General features: G+C 37.1%; 1 protein-coding gene across 1 annotated transcript in view; it reads right to left on the bottom strand.

Annotated features, from left to right (window-relative positions):
- The window catches only part of HHIP (hedgehog interacting protein), an 81,787-nt gene extending 64,086 nt beyond the window's left edge, over positions 1-17,701 (bottom strand). Inside the window, exons 1-2 of the mRNA XM_034442743.3 lie at positions 16,701-17,701; positions 812-1,004 (exon numbers count right to left, since the gene is read on the bottom strand). Coding sequence (XP_034298634.2) covers positions 812-1,004; positions 16,701-16,973 — 466 coding nt within the window. The 5' untranslated portion in view covers positions 16,974-17,701. The remainder of the gene's footprint in view (positions 1-811; positions 1,005-16,700) is intronic.
- Positions 17,702-17,998: the final 297 nt, after the last annotated feature.

Consider the following 17,998-nt stretch of genomic DNA (forward strand, 5'->3'; position numbering starts at 1 on the left):
GAGAGAACAACCAAGTCTTTTAAGATCCTCTAGAATGCCATAAATAAGCTACATGGCTCTCAGGAGGGTTCACTTTCTAAGGACAGCTGCCTTGACAGAGATGGCACATTTCATGGGTCCTCAGAGGTGACACTATTTAAAGCAACCATGCCAATTCTCTTGGCCCACCCAATACCAGTTAGGCAGAAACCATGGGAAATAGATACTCTCTCAAATAAACTGGTCTAATGCTTTATGTTTCATTAAACTGCTTTTGTACCAACCAAAGTATATGCATCCTTGGTTCAAAAGCACATATCTAGGTAACATTCTATAATCACAATCAGTACTTTCCTGATAGAGAAAATGAGTATTACATCAATAGTTTTTTACAACGTGTAAGAAATTTAAGTAAACATAAGTGACCATTTTTTCTTGGAAAATATAAAGGACAAATCTGAAAAAGGGGCAAATCTTCAAGAGCCTTGTAAAAATGAAAAAAAAAGGGTTATGTTGATAACTTGGCTTTATAAACAGCAGAATTAAGAAAAACTACAGATTCACATATTCTAATAAAAATATCTAAAATCAAACAGTTCATTTTAAAATAATCCAATTACCATATTTTTCACATGAATGTGAAAGACTGCATTAAGTGGTACCGTTTGTACAGTGAAAGTTAAATATCAAAATAAAGGAAAAAAATAGTTTTAGAAAAATAAATACATTTAAAGTAGAACTTTCTGAAGTAAAAGACTGTCCTTTATAATAAAGGACATGTGGTCACGTAGGTATATATCACCTCAATTTATTATTCTTTGCAATATTTTACCTGGGATGTGACCTCTGCAAGTGTAATAGAATTCTTTGCAATAATCCTTGCACAGGAAAGGAAGGGCTAGTTCTCTTTCCAATGCTTCCTTCACAGTTGAGTGGAACAGATTCTGAGCATTCGGTGAACAGTGAGCGCATCTGATTTCCTGCAGCAGCTTCACACATTCTGTGTTGTTGGTAACAGAAAAGATCTGTAAGCCACAAACCAGAAACATATAAGCTTTTTTGTTTCCTGCAAAGCACACTGCAATCTAATATAAAAAGCTATGCCAATTTAACCAAGATTGTTATTGGTTAAACCTATTATACCTATTATATGTAAAAAAAATAGTAATTATTGCAATTCTGGTGCTCAAATAATAAAAATATAATCATACATGTTATCACACAGGTATTAAAATATAGCTTAAAATATAGATTATGTTTAAACATTCAATAATATCCTATGCAAGTAATTTCTCTCGTCTAGCTCATATTTGGTTCTGTGAAACTCGATTTGAAGCATAATAGTTTGCATATGATTCCAAGTTGATCTACCCCATATTACATAGGTTGCCTCTTCCTGAGCATGGCTATTTGATATGCATACCTGTTACACATGGTTTCACTCACTCCCATGACAGAGTGAAACTGTTAACATAAGAACTAGAGAGCTTTAGTAGATGAAGACCAGGTTGTGAAAAGGTGCTGATGCAACTCTAGCATTAGTACAAAGGAATACCCAGAATAATGAAGCTAAATTATTCATGTAATAAGTAACAAAGCTCTGGCTTCCCTTCTCTTAATTCTTTGTGTGTAAACAGAACGCAATATTGAAGCTGCGGTGTGCATATCTTTTTCTACTAGCATTTAGCAATACAACAAAAAGTGCTGTCACTGTTTATGTCTGACTAAATTGTTGGGTTATAATTCCATAATGTATGTGTTGTTTTCACTGAAATAAAGGTACTGTAAATGTGTGAAAATTACATCCTACCAATTCAAGTTAATTGAAGAAAACACCACAAACAATAAAAGGATAATTCCCATTTATGCTACTAATTACTGTAATACCGAAAAGTAATTACATTTAATATAATAATGTAGTATACTGTATTATGCATGCCCAAATACATTCCAAGACAGTATTTTTAACTGTAAGCTAAAATTTAGCTATTATTTTACACCTAGATCTTGACAAAAATACTTTTCTTATCTTTTTAAAGATACTGTAGACTGACAGACACACAATATATATAGTCATATAATTTTCCTTTATATTTTTTTGTATTAATGGAAATATATCTCTTTTAAAGATAATGCAAATTTACTGCATTATTCTAATAGAACTACAATAAACAGTATACCATTATTACACTTATATAATTAATCAATTTAAAGTTCACAAGGTCAAGTTACACAATGGATAAAAGTAGTCATATGTAGAGATGGTGAAATTAACGTCTATACAAGGCAAGTTCTGATATACTTGTAAGATCATATAACTATATTATAATGTGTAAATTTATGGACAGTTTATTTTGTTTAACTTTATGTTATTTTGTGGTTCTAATAATTGTTTATTAGAGTTGCTAAAGTATATATGAAATCAAAGCTTCTCTAAGATATTTCTTTAATCAAGAAAAAATAAAAAGCCCACTTATCTAGCCATTTACTCTATTTGGATGTCGTCTTGCCTTCCTTAGGTCTGACACAAGCACATACTAGAGACACATGAAATAGCAACCAATAGATATGATATAGCATTTTGTATGGGTGGAAGCAAATTATATTGAGTTTATATACACCATCATATACACAGAATATAAGGAGAACATGCTTTATGAACTTGTTTATGTGCATATTAACTTTAGAGTACAAATATGGAAATTGATTTAACAACAACAAAAAATCCTCAGCTATGCAGCCAATATTCAGTAGAGAAAAATAACATTCTGAAAAAGATCAAGTTAACGGAAAACTAATCTGATATCAGTTCTAGGTGGTGTGAAGTTTAGAATAACGGTAAGTTGAAGCTGCAGTAGAAAACCATCCTGAAAATATATTGGAAGTGGAAACTACTACAATAATTATGAGCTCTTAGGCATACAAAACAGATTATATGTTAAACTGTTTCTTTTTATGATGTCAGAAAACTTGCATTTTTTATCCTGGAAGAAAACTGCATTTCAAATATGGTGTTACCGTTATGACCCCATATCTATACAGGTAGTCCTTAACTTACAATAGTTCGTTTAGTGACAGTTCAAAGTTACAATGGCACTGAAAAATTATTATGACCATTTTTCACAGTTACAACCTTTCTAGCATCCCCATGATCATGTGATCAAAATTCAGATACTTGACACTTGATTCATATTTATGACCGTGGCTGTGTCCTAAGGTCATGTAATCACCTTTTGCAACCTTCTCACAAGCAAAGTCAATGGGGAAGTCAGATTCACTTAACAACTGGGTTACTAACTTATCAACTGCAGTGATTCACTTAACAACTGTGGCAAGAAAGATCATGAAATGGGGCAAAATTCACTTAACAAATGTTTCACTTAACAACACAGAAATTTGGGGCTCAAATAGGGCTGTAAATTGAGGACTACCTGTAAATTCGTCCAGCTTGGATTTTTATCCAAACTGGCAAATATCACAAATTGTTCATATTTCTATTCCTCCCACTGACTTTACATTATAAACTGGAATGTTAAATAATGTATTTATTATGTGGTTCATTGACCATAAATGATTGAAAGTTTGTGTATAACTAATATTAGTTTGAAAAACTAATTTAAAAGTATGTTGAGGGTCATGAGCAACAAGATCCATCAAAACATTTAACTGATTTACAGTATATCTGCAGAACATTTTTGAAAAGGTAACTGAGGATGAAGGTAGCAAAGAATATTTATGGATCTTGTAATACAGGTGCCACTTAGGACCATGATTGGTACTTGAATTTTGGTTGCTAAGTAATACAATTGTTAAGTAAATCATCTTTTAAAAGCAAAAGTTGGTTTTGAACAAATAGAATGAAAAGAGCATTGATGTTTTGGAACTTTGGTATTGGAGATGTTTCCTGAGAATATTGTGGATAGCCAAGAACACAAACAGATCATCAAACAAATCAACCCAGATTTCTCAACAGAGCTAAAAATGAAGGCTCCAGTGCTAAAAATGTTGGAAAGAAAGAAAAGAAGAGCACAATCAGCAGCCAGATGGATTGACTCAATCACAGTGGCGATGAGTGCACTGTTGGAAGATTTGAAAAAGCAGGTCAGGGATTATCATGGAGGAAATCTATCCATGTGTCCATAGGAATTGATAACAATCTGATAGCACATAATTAACTAACTTCTCCTTATTAATAAGCACAATGTCCACAAAGAAATTCAGACAGTCAAACCATTGTGCTCTTTGCATAGAGGGAAGACACCTAAAGTATAAAATAGTCTACATCAGTTTTTCTTAAACTTTATTCTCTCAGGACCCTTTCCCACTTTTAAAAATTAAAGAAGACCACAAAGAAGCATTTTTAAATCAATATTTATTGTATTAAAAATTAAAATTGATTCATTTGCTGCCAACCATTATTTCACACAACTGTTTGATATTATTTTAATATTGCATTATTTTTCAACATCGCTGGGAAATAATTTTGATTTCACAGACCTCTGGCAGGACCTTGATGGATCCCTAGAAGTCCTAGGACTACACTTTAAGAAACACTGGTGTAGATATTTAATAATAATCTGGTTTTGTACACATCTGTCTTACCATCAATTCAAATCAATGGAGTATCCTACTTTTGATAACTGGCAAGCAAAAATGATACATAAACTAGGCCATTACATATTCAATTAATAAGCATAGACATTATTCTGAAATACAGGTAGTCCTCAATTTATGATGACAATTGAGCCCAAACTTTCTGTTGCTAAGTGAAACATTTGTTGAGTGAGTTTTGCCCCATTTTATGATTCTTCTTGCCACAGTTGTTAAGTGAATCACTGCAGTTGATAAATTATTAACACAGCTGTTAAGTGAAACTGGTTTCCCCATTGACTTTGCTTGTGAGATGGTTGCAAAAGTTGGTTACATGACTCCGGGATACTGCAACCGTCATAAATGAGTCAATTGCCAAACATCGGAATTTTGACCATGTGACCATGGGAATGCTGCAATGGCCATAAGTGTGAAAAACGATCATAAGTTACTTTTTTCAGTGACATTACTTTGAACAGTCATTAAATGAACTGTTGTAAGTCAAGGACTACCTGTATAGTAAGTGGGCCCTAAATGGGTGGGAGAAGATGGGCTGGGCATACAATCTCCAATCTCCATTCTTTAAAGTAAGATAGAACATCTCTTGCAGTTTAAAGAACCACAAAGTGGAAAAGAAATTATTAGCCTTACAAAGTATTAGCGACTAAAACTTTATCTCAGTATTAATTTCCCGCTGCAGCATAGGTGTTATGTAAATTAAGCAACAGCTGGCTTGATTCCTGACTCAGTGTTTCCAAAGTGCCTGAGCTGAGCTAGAAGACGTGTGTATGCCACAATACTTCCCTGATGGAGAATGTAGTGGAAACTGGACAGCAGTAGCTGCAATAGTTTTTGTGCTTCCTACAGCTGCATGGCTGGGCTGCCCAAAGGAAAAAGGCAGCTGTGACATAAAGAGCTGACAGTGGCAGCTGGAACTTTGGATGGTATCAACATTTGAAAAAGGCTGTGGGAGAAAGAACAGGAGTAACCGGCACTGCCACCCACCACAGAGAAGCCCATTCCCATTCAACAGTGATGTTTACTATAAGAAAAAAAAAGGGGGGGAGGAGGAGGAGAAAATTGAGATCTGACACAGCAGCAATCAAAATAGAGGTGGAAATTATGTTAGCAGCCATTGCCTACAACAAAAGGATTGCAGCTGAAACATATTTAGGGCTTGCTCTATTCATCTCCAATTGGATGGTGTTCTTAGAAACCAACCTGATTAGAGAACATCACATCACTGTTAAGCAAGTAAATGGAATTGTTTTCTTTCACCCCAATCCTACTTTAAACAATCGTTTTGTACATGAAGATATAGATTTTTTCCCAGTTTTCATGTTGCTTTTCAAAGAAAACTACTGTCAAAACTAGATAACTACTGTAATTTTTGCTACAACCTCTCTTTTGTTCAGAAAACACTGACTCTGCAATGTTAATGATTGAGCCTGTCATCATGGGCTCTGTGGATTAAAGATTGAGAAGACATCTGGAACTTTCTGTTTGATCTCTGTATAGCTAAGTTGACAGATATCCATCACCAGATACTTGAGTCAAGTACTTCTATGCTGAACCAATAAGTTACAGGTAATTCACAAACTATGATTATAATAGGGATCAGAAAATTTCTCATTAAAAGGTGAGCAAAGCATCATGTGATTGCACACATTTTTTAAAATGCTTTTTTAAAGCAAGATATCAAATAATCGTCACTTGTGACATTCCTTGCCCTGTTGCCCCATTGACTTTGTTTGTCAAAAGCCAGCTGGGAAAATTGCAAATGATAATCACATGATTGCATGCAACTGTTGTAAGTATGGGCTAGTTGACTGCAATCATGTGACCATACGGAAGCTGCAATAGTTGTAAGTGTGAAGATCTTTAAGCAAGTCACTTTCTTCAACACTATCGTAACTTCAGACAGTTGCAAAACAAATGGTTGTAAGTCAAGGACTGCCTCTATAGTAGTTACCTTAATAGTTGGGCCATGAGCCTTGATCTAGCTAAGACAACTTGAATGAATGAAAATGTAAGTATTCCTCCAGGTTTCTATTGATTGTTGGCTACATACTTTTTCTTTCTGTATGTGACTTTTTCAGACAAGCTGGATGTGACATAAAATTGTGTAGGGTTGGAGTGTCACTGGGAATCTGTGAGGTGCTTACATTGGCAGTTGTTGCTATTTTTACCTCACTGATAACTGTATACAGATAGTCATCGACTTACAACCATTTGTTTAGTGACCTTTAAAAGTTACAATGGCACTGAAAACAGTGAACAGTTTTCACATTTAAAACCACTACAGCATCCCATGGTCACATGATCAAAATTCAGATGCTTGACAATTGGCATGTATTTATGACGGTTGCAGTGTCCTGGAGTCATGTGATCATCTTTTGTAACCTTCCCCGCTGATTTCCAATAAGAAAAGCCAATGGGGGAAGCAAGATTCGTGTAAAGCCTTATGAATCGCTTAACAACTGTACTGATTCATTTAACATTTGTGGCAATAAAGGTCATATTGGGGTACAACTTCATCCCTAGCAACAGAAATTTGGGATTCAACTGTGATCATAAGTCGAGGTGGTTTGTGCTGGTTTCTAATTATTAGCCAACCAGTCACTTGTTTGAAATATTTTATTTATTTTCATTATTTAATTATTGTCTTGTGATTTTTGAAAGACTTGCACCCAATATATTTCTCTAAAATATATGTGTAATAGTTTGAGTCTGAGAGAGGTAGAGACAGAAAGAAAAACAATTGAGTTAAAGTGAAAAAGTAAATTAACTCACTTTGAATTTTGATGTATTCCATAATTGTGAAACACTTACTGCTAAAAACAACCACATTTTCTTGAAAGGTAATATAGCTTCTGAAAAAAATTAGAAACCCTACTAAAGCATCAGTTTTAAAACTGAGTTTCTTTAAAAAAAATTACTTTGCATATACATTATATTTTATTCAATATCTGAATAATATACAGTGTAATTCAATATATATGTATATATCATTTGAAGGGTCCTTGGCACTGCTCTCTGAACTTGGTCTCTGAGCAAGAAAACAACCAATATCAGAATACCAAGGACACCTCATTTCAACCTTGAACTACAAGTATTCTCCTTTATTGATATTTTATTTATTTATCCTATCTGTATACTTACAACATATTTTGGATTTTGTATTATTTAAAACAGGATGAAATGTCCATTTTTCTATTAGAGGAGAGTTTTTGAAAACTTAAAACTGTTCATTGACTAGTTTTAACGAGCTTTACGCAACACTAAAGGAGTATAGTAGTCTTCTAGTAAAAAAGGAAACAGCTCCTTATTTTTTATGTTATAAACTTCATTTGGGAATTTGCACAAGATGTTTCACAATAATTGATTTATGCATGCATACTTATACTAATTATACTTTTCCTTCCAAAAAATAATGGATAGCATTCCAGCTGTTTTCTGCCTTCTAATAAATGTTGTAACCAAGAATTAATTTGATATTCAACACCTATTAACTTTACTGAGACCATGGAATATGTGTTATGACTTAGATTTGTAATTATTAATGAATAGTTCTGGCAAAAGTATACTTTTTTTTTGCTATATACTCCACTCATTCTGCTCAATCAATTGCTTTCTTTGCCAATTCAGTTTGGCAAATTCATTGTTAATTCAGTTATTTCTTTTGTAATTTATATGTACAGTTTCCTGCATCTTCTGAGATACTGCAATTCTACAACATATATTGACCATCATGTTTTATTGGTTTGATGGTAATCATATAAAACTTATCATCAAAGTAGATCAGAGGGTGATTTAATTGTATTATGTAATTAATTTGTGATTTTAATACATTTAAGCTAATGAAATGGCAGTGATGGCTAACCTTTTCTGGACCGAGTGCCCAAAGTATGTGCCCAAACCCCCAAAATGCAATGCATATGTGTCCCCCACGCATGCACCCTGCACATGTGTGGCAGAGATCCAATGACCAGTTGGCCAGCAGGAGGCACGTGCGCATGCACGGCAGAGCTGAACTGGGCGACGGCTCGTGTGCCCACAGAGAGGGCGCTGCGTGCCATCTGTGGCACGCGTGCCATAGGTTCGCCATCACGGTATTGAAGGTATTATGACTGCCTTGACATTGGAATATCAATTTAATTATTAGGCATTCCTCTTTATATTCCATACTTGTAAACTACTATACCTTCAAACAATTATATCACATTTTTCTTTGACTGCATCACATGTTTTCTGTAGCCGAACTAATACTGAGCAACTCGAGTAACAAGTTCAAAAATAATGGGTAAAATAAACAGAATAGTGCTTAAAGTATTGAAAATTTAGCAGATTTAATTTCAACTGTGGCAATAGGAATATCACCTAGATTGGTAATCTGTAAACAAGCTTTGGTATAATGGGTCATCATTAAAGTCATTTTACACTTTAAAATGGCACACACACACACACACACACACACACACACACACACACACGATGGGCTGCTTTCTGAACTTTTGCTTCAGCATCATAGACTGAAACTGCAAGTCTGAAAATGAGTGGTTTTGCTACAATCTTTGCTACAATTTTCAGCCCTGAATACGAAGCATGTGAAAACTGACAGAATCATATGATAAGCTCATATAGCTTAAAGGGTGGCCAAGGAATTCTGCCCTAAAAACTAGCCCACCTCCTACATCCCTTCTGAAATGGCTTTTATCCAAGCATTGAATAGGCATTAATATCACATATCTTGAATAGCAGTTAATGTTATCTACCAGCCTTTGTTTTTGACATATTTTAGAGCCAAGTTAATTTACTTTAGGAATGATCAAGTATTTCTATTTTAAGCAAAATATCACACACTCTCTTGAGAAGACATTGTAGTGTCTGATTTTAGCATTGGCAAGGCTGCATTGCTTTAATAATGGAAATCTTTTTCTAGCAGATGTGATGAGTTTTACCTTTAAAGTCTTACAAAGTGTAAGAGTGTCCTAACCAGAGTTTGCCAAGTCCACATTAGAATAGACAGAAAAGATAAATGAAGAATAAACACAGAAATGATCCAAGGTAGAAAAGAAATATGAAGTTTTTGTCTTCTTCCTTAACACAAAGTACTCCTGATGATAGCTTCTGATTGGACTGTTATGATGCAAAGCCAGACATCCAATTTGGTTTACTGTCCTCTGAATAGGTATGTATTGGAAGAGAGCACTTAGGGATAATTTTGCTGGCTTTCTTAGAAAGAGATTCTATTTTAGGAATACACAATTATTTCCTTATTCCTGTCTTGAAATTGTAAGGAAAGTTTAGTCCATTTATTCTAATGTTCTTCTCCATGCAGAATATCGCAAGCAAGTTGTTGTTCAGTCTTAGTAAGACCACACCTGGAATACTGCAACCAGTTTTGGTCACCACACTACAAAAAAGATGTTGTTGAGATCTTGAAAAATGTTCAGAGAAGAGCAGCTAAGATGATCAAAGGCCTGGAAACTAAAACGGTTGTGAAGAATGGTTGCAGGATTTAGGTTTGGCTAGTCTAGAGAAAAGAAGAACTAGGGATGATATGATAGCAGTATTTCAATATTTGAGGGGCTGACACAAAGAAGAGGGGCAATAGGGCAATCAAAATTATTGTGGTACCTCCCTATGATGAATTTACACTGTTTGATATATTTCTAGCTTAGAAAAAAGAGTGAGCAAATAGAACGTACAGCATATTTATAAAATTACATCCAATTAGTGCAAGTGAAAAGAGATAAGTTTTTCTCACTCTCTCAGAAAATTATCATTGAGGGTCATAATCAAAAAAATGCTAAATAATAGAAGATTCAGAAATCTTCTAGGTAAAGAAGGTGTTTTTATAAAAGCAATTAAGTTGAAATATTGAAGTTTGGAGAAACCTCCAAACTTCAATATTTGGGGTTGTTTGACCTGTCTGGAAACTATGATATTTGTTCATACAGCATGTAATTATGCCTATTAACTTTGAAAATTTCAACAGGACTTAGGTAGATTGGTCTTACAGTAGCTACTGGTGATGGCAATTCCATTTTATTTTTAACACAAGAAACATTTGTTCTTGACACTGGGGCCAAGAAATTCTATTGTTGCCTTTGGGTTCCCTTAAGGACTTCCCAAAGACAGAGGTGGCTACATGATTATTTGGTTTATTCACTTTTTTATGTTCTTATCTAAATATCAGAGGCAACTATTTCTGGCATCCTAGATTTGCCTTGTTCGCCTACAGCAGAGGTGGCCCTTTTACAACCTGTGACTGTATCAGGAATTCTGTGAGTTGAAGTCCACAGGTTGTAAAAGGGTCACAGTTGCCCACCCCTGGCCTATAACAACGTTTCTCAACCTTGGCAACTTTAAGATGTGTGAATTTCAACTCACAGAATTCCTCAGTCAGCATGCTGTCTGAGGAATTCTGGGAATAGGTCCACACTTCTTTAAAGTGCCACAGTTGTGAAACACTGACCTATATAGTTGGGCTGGTCATGAGAAAACATTTTAAGAACAGACACAGGGAAATATTTCTCATCTGGGCAGACTACTGTACTACCCCCAATAAAACTGCATCCTTAGAAATTCCACAAAATCTCCCATATTGTGCCCTGCTGCATAGTCAAACAAATGTGAGATTCTACAGGCTGCCCGAGGCTCTGAATACTTTGAGAAAGGAAAATCAAATGTGTGCTAGGTATGTCTTCCTGAAATTTGGAAACATTTCTGCTAGATTAACATTAAGTGTTGTACTTTATGATTCTTGACGAATGTATCTTTTCTTTTATGTACACTGAGAACGTATGCACCAAGAAAAATTCCTTGTGTCCAATCACATTTGGCTAATAAAGAATTCTGTTCTGTTCTGTTCTGTTCTGTTCTGTTCTGTTCTATTCTATTCTATTCTATTCTAATTCTATTCTATATTTTAAATCTAGGTGTCATATGAACATTATGGTCACATTACAGAATTATTTATGTGAGCTCAGGTGCTCATATGGCTACCTTCCAAGACATCAGACTAGCCAACTCACCATTATCTACTGTAGCTGAAAGAAGTAAATTTTCCAATGACTTTTCAAACATACTTTACTACCATCAGGTCTACGATCAGTCCAAACAGGGCTGATGAGAGTAGAAATCTATGGGCAGGACATGTCATCCATATGTTGGAAAAGCACATACCCAAAAAGTTCCTTCTGCTGGAAGATGCTTATATGGAGAATAAAAGAAATGGTACAAAGAGCCATTAAAGGCTTCCCTGAGGTTACTATGAAATGCTGTAAAAAAAAACCTCACTACCTGGTGTGGCCTTATCAATTAGGGCTGTCAAGCTTAAGGAGTAATGCACACTGCTGAAACACCACATAAGCCAACAACTGCAGTGGCTACACATGTCTGTCTAACATGTGTAAGAACATTCAGTGCCCAAATTGGTCTGATCAGTCATCTTCGGACACAGCATATCCAGTCTTAACCTAATTTTTAAATAATGGTGTTGAGTTCTTCAGGGATGATGATAGAACATATCAGGTACCGAACCTAGCAATTTTGCACACAAAGGTCTATTCTCGATTATTCTTACAATATGGATATGTTAACTGAGCTATTTTAAAATGAAGATGACAGTTACTCAACCTGAGCTTTGGAAAATGTTTGCTCATATGCAGTACATAACATTCAGTTCTTGGCTTTACTAACTGGCAAAAAAAAATGTACTGGACACGAATAAATGGATTAATTGCTTCAAAAGTACCAATAAATTCAAATTTATTTTAATAGTAAGCATGTCTTGAAGCTAAAAAATTGTGCTAATTGTTTTCTGTTTTCAAAACTAATATGTAAAACCATAAAATCATATTGAATTACACTTTTGCAACATCTATTCTAATTATTCTGTCTACTGCTGACTAATTTATGACATCTCTTTATTTATTTATTAACTTTTACACAATTCAGATAAAGAAATGGCAGTTATTGAAAGATTTGTCCTGGCAATAAGTTAATAACAAAAAACACAATGAACACAGATTGATGTAATTTCTGCATATGAAACCTGGGTTTCATATGCAGTAGGGAAGTGATGTTTGAGATTGGGGGAAGAGAAAAGTTCAAATCTTTTACTTCAAGCTTTAACATTAATCAGTATTTGAAACTTGAAACTAATTTCTTTTAACTGCAAGCTTATTCATCTGCCAGTTTGAACATAAACTTTATCAGGACTATAGTGTTAGATTATGTCATTAAGAACTTCAGTTTCATTTTTAGGACAATAATAAATAGATCATTTTACCAAGGCAGCTGTTAAAGGGTTATTTGTTTAGTTTGATGTGTTCAACAATAGCTTTTGTTTAAAAAAGAATTAGACAAAACAAATGATCTTAAAAGGGCACACTTAAAAAAAATTACTTTTCATTCATTCCACAAGAACCTCAGTTGTGAAACCATCTAAGGTAGAGAAAAACCACTATGCTTGACAGTTTGCAAGCAAACCTTTAAATCACACACAAAATATTAGAACGTATTATTTGCTGATGAGATTAATGAATTAATCAAAGAATAAAATGTCAATGATACAATTACACAAGAGAAGGTTGTCATTTTATCTCTGTTTCAACTTTGTGATTCTTAAGAGACTGGCTATGTTTCTCTTAACAATCATTAATTTTGATCATAAAATTACCAAAGGGCTGACCAATGTAATCTTAATTTTGGAGGTTCTTTGTAATTAAAGCAACTGCTGAACATGTTGTCTTACTTTAACTCTGCCGAAACACCTCTTCCCTAGAACATTTATTTGCTTGTTTATTTGTTTGTATCTCATCTTTATTATTTTTGCAAATAACTCAAGGTGACAAACATATCCAACACATTTCCTTCTCTTTTTCCCACAACAACCCTGTGAGGTGGGTTGGGCTGAGAAAGAGTGACTGGCCCCAAGTCACTCAGCTGGCTTTCATTGTTAAAGGGGCACTGGAACTCATCATCTTCCACTGTCCATCCTAGTACCTTCACCAATATACCAAACACATATATGCTGTGTTACTTCACAACATGTTAATGTAGTTTTTGGATTCCTTCCAGATTACAGATAGGGTTTGCTGTCTTTAAATGTATTAGATGCATTTTGATTGAAAAGTCGTGCCTCAGATGTCTAATGCACAAGATATAAAATCCAAACAAATCCCACATGCATCTATTACAAAACTTTATCTGGGAGCTACTTCTATCGAACTCCAAACCCTAACCCTAACCCTCTGCATACCTAACTAATCTTAAACCCTATTGCTATCAGAATGAATTAAGTATGAATTAAGTATGAACAGGATTGCATTGTATGTGTGCTTACTATCACTGAAATGTAAAGTATGTACTTTTTTTCTGTTTGTGAAAATAAGCAGTTTTTTAAGAAAAATACAATTGAAATTATTTGGTGCATTCTCTCTCTCCTCTATGACAAAGTTTATGTCTTCCAATTAAGTACATCGTTAAAATGACACAAATGTGAAAAATGCTGAATACAAATAAGACTTAGAGATCAAGTTTCATAACTGTCACAAATTAATAATAACTCCTAGAAACTCAGGAATTATTTAAAATCATTCTTAATTCATCACATAAATACAACTTATTATTACAAATTTCTCCAGTGAGTTCATATAGCAGATGCTATGCTACTGCTGCAGTGGCTAACTGTCGATGATGCTAACTGGACACATTAAGGACATTTTTCCTTCCCAGCTTGGCTTGGGCATTTGTGGGTTTCAGTTAGAACCTTTAGAAAATTATCTGAATGCAGTTAGTGTGCAGTTAATGTGATTACCACACAGGAGCTTGCTGACACTACCTCTGGCCAAACATGAGGAGAAAATATCCATCCAAGCTCCCGTTGCATCTGGTAAGAATAGAGTTTGATTCGCTGAAACCCTGCAGCAAAGGCAGCTCTCACCCATCTGGGAGAGGAGGCAATAGGACAAATGCTCCCTCAAAAGGCATGAACATTTGGACAGAGCTGGGGACTGAAGGAGAATGATGTTCTCCAGTTTCACCCATTAGTGAACCAACCAACAAACACAATGGTGTTGTTGTTATTCTTTTGCCATAAGCAACAGGACTCTGTGTGTGGGCAGCAGTTTAGTGGGGAGGAGGATAAGTCGACCCCTTTTTGTCCTATTGATTTTTTTCCCTATTTGCATGACTTGAGCAAATTAAATGATGCAATATGGCTTTTTGTTACAAAACAAAGTGAGAGATACCACCCAGACACATATGTTGATTCGTAGAAGCTGTTTACATGAGAATGGGGTGAAATCTACCGTGAACTGAGCATAAAAATTCGATTCAGCCTGGGTATTTTTTTTTTAATTGTGCCTGGGCCAGAAAGACTGAAGCACAAGTTTTCCAAGCCACTCTCAGACCTTGACAACTGGAGTGTTGTAACAGAGGAATTCTTAATTAAACTAAATGCTGGAGTGGGGGGGGGGAAGAGTGGGAGGGCAATGAGAAAGACACCTGATTGTTTGTTTCACGTGCAGTGATTCTCAATGACATTTATTCATCCCATTTCCCTCCCTAGCTTCAGTTTTGCACGTTGCACTCCTGATCAAAACAATAGGCTGCAAAACTTATAACATCCACATGGCTGGAAGGCAGTGAATTGCAGCCCCATCAACAGCTTTACTATTCTAAAATAGCTAGATTGTCATTTCTCACCACATTTTACTGGTACATATTAATGCTCTTTTCTCAAGTCAGTGAAATGTTTATAGATAGAAGGTTCTGAAGTATAAGAGACAATGTACTAGGCATTCTCTCTTTATGAAACTAATGTCAGCACATATGATGTTATCCTATATCAATTTGCTGTGAACAAATTCATGGAATTCACTCATCCTGTCCTCTCAGCTTCTCTCCAGAGGAGCCTGAGTTAATTGCTGGAAGACCTGAAGACATCATAAAAGTTTTGCAGTATCCTGGCATCATCTGCTCTCCCAGTCACCATCTGCTATCTGAAGTTTCCTGCCCAAACATGTGGACAAACTGTGCACACTTTTCTCGCGTCAGGAAAAAAAATAACTATCACCACCACCTTAATTTACAATTCATCACTATCATGGCATGCCAAACGAGTCCAAGAAAATCCACTAATCCTTCTTGGCAGATTCCTCTATCAGCATCATCTCCTTTTCAGCTATAGTCCAGATTCTATTTGTTTCTACTTTATTCATGAACTAATTTTTGCATTTGTTCCTATTTGATAACTGGAATTCTTAGAAGGAGGAAGTTTCTATTCCTTTCCTTTGCTAGTTCCTTATCTTAAAATCTGTCTTCTAAAATAAATACATAAACCCTGCTCTCTTCATAACATATTGCTTTCCTCCTCCTCTTCCATGGATGTTTTGAATTCCCTGAGCACCTGGCTAGTAATGGCAGAGGTGAAATAGACTGTTTCCTGTATGCAGGATTTATTCTGTTGCCTAATCATTCTTCAGCATTTAGAATGCATCCTCCTTCTAATTTTGAAGGTCAGTAATAACTCCTCCTCCTCCTCCTCCTCACCCACTTGAAATAGTTTTCCCAGATAGAACAAAGATACAGGATGCTGCAGTTAGATTCAACACAAAGAAACATTTAAAATTAACCCCATTTGGACTAAACCAATGCCAAAAGTTCAGCATCTAGAAAGAACAGCATTTCCCCATACTGTTTCACTATGTTCAAGGAAGTCCATTGTTCAGTCAGCTTTTCCTCAATCTTTCATAGGTAGTAGATAATAGCTCCAACAATTCTCAGTCAGCATGACAAGGGTATTTAGAAATAGTGCCACTGTAATCCAAGGAGGGACCACAAGGAACACTTCTCAACCCACAACTTCCTACAGCCAATGAAGTGGCCTTCGAATCCAGCAAAACTCAGGACCTAGCAAAGATGATTTATTACCTTCTTCTATCCCCCGAAACACCTCTCCAAGCACCTTTAAGTGATGCTTGTGAGTTCCACCTCTTGCTGATTGTCCTTCCTCTCCCAAATCACTAGAACCCTAGATTTAGAGACTCGTTTCCGATAAACTTTTGCATGCCCCTTCAGTCTCTCACCCAACCTTATCCAACCCAACTGGAGCCTACCTTGTTGCTCTCTATCTGGAGCAATCCTTGCCTCTCAGCCCTGGAGCAGCAGGACAGGCGAGGGTAGAATCCCTGGCACAGCAGCTCCCCTCTGTTGGGGGGCTCCAGGACCATCAGCTTCCTATCTCGCTTTTTGAGGCGTCTGGGGGGGCTGCCATTCATGCACCTTCTCCTCTTGGCAGTGGTCTCTCCAAACTTGGTTTCCCCTTCAAAGAAGCAGAGGACCAGGGCCACCAAGAGCAGCTTCAATGGAAGCATCTTTAGCCCCACCATGCCGCTTGGGAACACTTCCAAGCGCCGGCTGAGGTGAGCAAATCCCAAGGCAATCCAATGATGCAAGGCTTCCCTTTTGGAAACCTCTCGGAGTTTGTGTTTTTATACGGGAGGTCGCTTTCCAAGGCGAACGAAGGAGAGAGGCGCGACAGCTGAGGGACGGGCAGCGAACAAAACCCGGCGGGCCACCAGACAGACAGGCGCACGCCCCAGCTGAGCCAAGGGAAGAAGATGCTGAGCTTCGGCGCGGGACGTTTGCGCCACTTGACAAGAGCGGCCGCAGGTTTAACAGGCGCTGCCGAGGTGCCCAAGCGCGCAGCGTAAACTTCCCCGGGCTGAAGGTTCTCTGCGCTGGCGGCCGAAGCGAAGGAGGCGACGGTAGAGATGGCAGCCGCAAGTCCCTTTGCGGTGTTCCATATAAACGACGCTGCCGTTCTAAGGGGGACCGGCTGCCGGGCGTGATGCCTCCTCTGCTGCTGCCGGCGGGAGCTGGAGCTCACTAGGGCTCTCATGTTTCGCTCCCTCTTTTCTTCTTCTTTTTAAGCAGCGCGCGGGGAGGTGCTGCCACCGCGCGCCCCTACACGTCACCGAGGAAGCGATTCGCGGGGATGAGGACGGAGAGGGGCGTTCGAGCACGCGCGGCGGGCGCGAGAGGGCGCGAAGAAGGCGAAGGCGCTGCATGGAGTCGCCGCCGCCGCCGCCGCCAACCGCCGCCGCGGGAAAAGACAGCGCGTGCGCGAGCGAGCTGAAGAGAGCCGAAAGAGAGAGGGGGACTTGGGGGTCGGGGTTTGGGAGGGAGAGGGTAGGTTCGGCCTGACTTGCCAGAGTGCGGGTAGTCTTCGACTTTAAAAAGTTCGTCTAGTGACCGTTCAAAGTCACCACGGCCGTTCAAAGTTACAACTGAAAAATGTGACCATTTGTTGCTCTCTGAGCTTGCTTGTTTTCTTGCAGGCATTTCATTACCCAAACTAGGTAACCTCATCAGCGCTGATGAGGTAATGAAATGCCTGCAAGAAAACAAGCAA

The sequence above is a fragment of the Pantherophis guttatus genome, chromosome 8, assembly GCF_059756535.1.
Source record: "Pantherophis guttatus breed Tessera chromosome 8, ASM5975653v1, whole genome shotgun sequence".
Classification (NCBI taxonomy): Eukaryota; Metazoa; Chordata; class Lepidosauria; order Squamata; family Colubridae; genus Pantherophis; species Pantherophis guttatus.